The 3,539-nt window shown below is 39.2% G+C and overlaps 1 protein-coding gene across 1 annotated transcript; it reads right to left on the reverse strand.

The window, feature by feature from the left end:
• Nucleotides 1–2,733: 2,733 nt before the first annotated feature.
• Nucleotides 2,734–3,252, reverse strand: LOC137838260 (uncharacterized). The gene has a single exon (XM_068647511.1). It carries the CDS (start codon nt 3,250–3,252, stop codon nt 2,734–2,736), a length of 519 nt encoding a protein of 172 aa, XP_068503612.1.
• Nucleotides 3,253–3,539: the final 287 nt, after the last annotated feature.

Raw genomic sequence — 3,539 nt, forward strand, 5'->3', positions numbered from 1 at the left:
GTCTTGGACTGTTGAAATCCTGTAGATTTAATCACATGAGAAAATGTTGAAAACCATGTCCGGGATGGCTGTTTGAGACCATAAAGGGATTTGTTGAGTCGACATACAATGTTCTCCCCTTGTCGATGATGCCTGGGTGGCAAGTTCATGTAAATAATTTCATGCAATGTACCATGTAAGAAGGCATTTTCACATCTAACTGGTGAGTAAACCAATTTCTAGTTGCTGCAATGGTGAGGAGACACCTCAAAGTTGTTAATTTTGTTGTTGGTGAAAAAGTTTCAGAATAGTCAACACCTTCAATCTGAGTGTACCCCTTTGCGACAAGGCGCGCCTTATATATGTCGACACTAGCATCTGAGTTGTACTTTATTTTATAGACCCATTTGCATCCGATGGGTTTCTGCCCAGTGGGTAACGGTGTCAAAGTCCACGTTTGATTTAGCTGCAAGGCGGAAAGCTCTTCGTCCATTGCTTTTTGCCAATTTGGATCAAGGATAGCTTGAGCATAAGTATGAGGTTCTTTGGTGGCTGTGATATTAGCAAGATATGCACTATGTGTAGAAGAAAATCATGAATTAGAAAGAAAATGATGCATAGGATACTTGGTTCCATTCGGCCGGTCTTGGATAGTGGTCGAATGATTGGCTTGGGATCCCGTTACATAGTCTTGAAGCCAAGAAGGTGGGGTTGATATGCGACTTGATAGTCGAACATGAAGGTTGGCTAGAGAAGGTTCGGTAATGGGTGCAGGACTTCCTGGCGTGGGAGAAGAAGGTTGATCTGTTGGAGGTTCAGTAGGAGAAGATGGTGGATCAAGGGAATGTTGTACAGGAGTGGGTAAGTCAATGTCAATGGCGGGAAAAATATTTGGTAATGGATGCGAGGATTGCGTCTGAGAGTGTTGACAAAATGGGAAAACACTTTCATGGGACCTGACATCCTGACTTGTAAAAAAAGTACCTACATCTATATCAAATAATTTGTATATTTTTTTACTGTGAGGATAACCAATGAAGATGCATTTTCGGGCGCGCAGATCAAATTTTTGCTTAGGTGAAACAACAGTTGCGTAACAGAGGCAACCAAAATTTTTTGGGTGAGAAAGTGAAGGTGGTTGATTATATAGTAGCTCAAAAGGTGATTTATTTTTTAGTAAAGGTGATGGCAAACGATTAATGATATTTGTGGCGATTAAAACGCATTCTCCCCAAAATTCTAAGGGTAAATTGTAATGAAATAGGAGGGCTCGTGTTGTTTTTAAAACGTGTCTATGTTTGTGTTCTACTACTCCATTTTGTTTAGGAGTGTAGACGCAAGTGCGTTGACATTCAATACCTTTTTTGAGAAAAAAATCATGCATTGAAATAAATTCCAATCCGTTGTCAACGCGGATGGTTTTAATAGATGCCTAAAATTGATTTTGTGCAAATGTAATGAATGACTCTAAGAGATGTTGGGTTTCAGATTTGTGATTCATAAGAAATAGCCAGGTACATCTAGTATAGTCATCGACTATAGTGAGAAAAAAACGTTTTCCAAAATGAGTTGGGGTTTTATGAGGACCCAAAATGTCACAATGCAATAAATTAAATGGAGAATGAGATTTTATTGTGCTTAAAGGAAAGTGTAGCCTTGTCTATTTAGGGACAAACACTACAATTATTATGAATGGAAATGAGATTTTTATTGATAGGTAGTAATGAAGATGCAAGTTGTAGACGAGCCGGAGGAGGATGTCTGAGGCGCTTGTGCCATAAATCAGGGTCGGTCGAAATTTGAGATGTGTGGGTTTGGTTTGGAAGAGGGGACATGTAGTATAAGCCTACGTATTGTTTACCTGAGCCAATCATCCTCTCCGTGGCCAAGTCCTGCAAGATGCAACCATGTGGAAAAAGAACGACACGACAATTTAGTGCACTAGTTATCTTACTAACAGACATGAGATTTAAATTAAAAGAAGGAACACAGAGAACATCTTTGAGAGAGATATTGTCATTGAATTTAATCGTTCCTGTAGATGAGATGGCCGCAGTTGAGTCTGTGGGCAGATTAACATTTGAAATAAATGATGATGAAGTGTATGTGAAAAATTGTGAATCAGATGCAATGTGATCGGTTGCTCCGCTATCCAAAATCCATGGTTTTGTAAAAGCAAAATTAATAGACGAGTTATGAGCAAATAGACCTGCAGCGTTTATAAACGCTTCACTTTTACCATTATTGTTGAGCGAGTATATCAGACTCATTGTTGTCATTTGGTAATGAAGAGGAATCTACCATGTTTGTTGCTGATGAATGAGAGCTTTTGGGGTTATTTTTTATTCGTTGTTGCTGGCCATGGCGCCCATTGGAGTTCCACGTCCCATTTTTTATGCGACACCTATCTTCCGTGTGTCCTCTTTTATCACAGTATGTGCAATGAAATTTCAAAGTACGACATTCGTCTATGGTGTGACCTGGTTTGTTACAGTGTTCACAGGTCTTACCTTTTGATTGCTTCCAATTGGCAGATCGACCCAATACTGATGCCGCGATTGAAAAATTCTCGCCAGGATCCGAATTCATCTATTGTTGTGTCTCTTCTTGCACAATCAAAGAGTATGCTTGTCGGACATTTGGTAGAGGATTCATGATGAGAATATTGGACCTGATTGTTTTGAACGAATCATTCAACCCCATGAGGAATTGCATCAGTTTATCTTCTTCCTTCTCGATCTGGTGCTCCTTTGTCTAATTACAAACTATGGGTGAACGATATAGCTCGAGTTCATCCCACAACGCTTTGAGTTTGATGTAGTATGAAGCCACTGACATCGTACCTTGGGACATGGTTGCTATTGCCTTCTGAATTTGAAAAATGGTTGGCACATTCTTCTGTCCGAACTGGTCGCGGAGATCTTCCCAAACTTGACGGGCGATCTTCGCGTGAATTATTCCTGCGGCTATCTCTGCCTCGATGGAGTGACTTAACCATGAAAGAATCATACAATTACATTGATTCCACAATTCGAATTGGGATGGGTCTTTTTCTTGTGACGACATTTCTATGGTACCGTCAACAAATCCCAATTTCTTCTTCACCATGAGTGTGTATACCATTGTTGTCTTCCAGGATTGATAATTGACGTCGTTCAATTTGGTCGACACCAACATGTGTTCTGGTTGGTCTGAATGATGAACATAGTAGGGATTGGTTGGATCCATGGCAGCCGACTTGACGGTGTTACTGGTGCCTTCTTTGGCAGACATAATCTCTTATTTAAGGGATAAAAATGGAGAGGCTGTCAGAGCACCAAGATCGGTGCTCTGATACCATATAAGAAAATGATATATAACAAAATGGTAAGAAAAAAAAATATTTCTTATTCTCTTGTGTTTATAGCAAATATATACAAGTGTATGGAGATTTTCTCTCTCCAAATTACAAGCTAATTAGGTAGGGATCCACTAATCATGGATTATATAATTATTAAATTAATTACATATAATTGTGTACAATATCGCATAATATCGCACAATATCATACAATAATTACT

The sequence above is a fragment of the Phaseolus vulgaris genome, chromosome 4 (genome assembly GCF_000499845.2).
Source record: "Phaseolus vulgaris cultivar G19833 chromosome 4, P. vulgaris v2.0, whole genome shotgun sequence".
Lineage (NCBI taxonomy): Eukaryota > Viridiplantae > Streptophyta > Magnoliopsida > Fabales > Fabaceae > Phaseolus > Phaseolus vulgaris.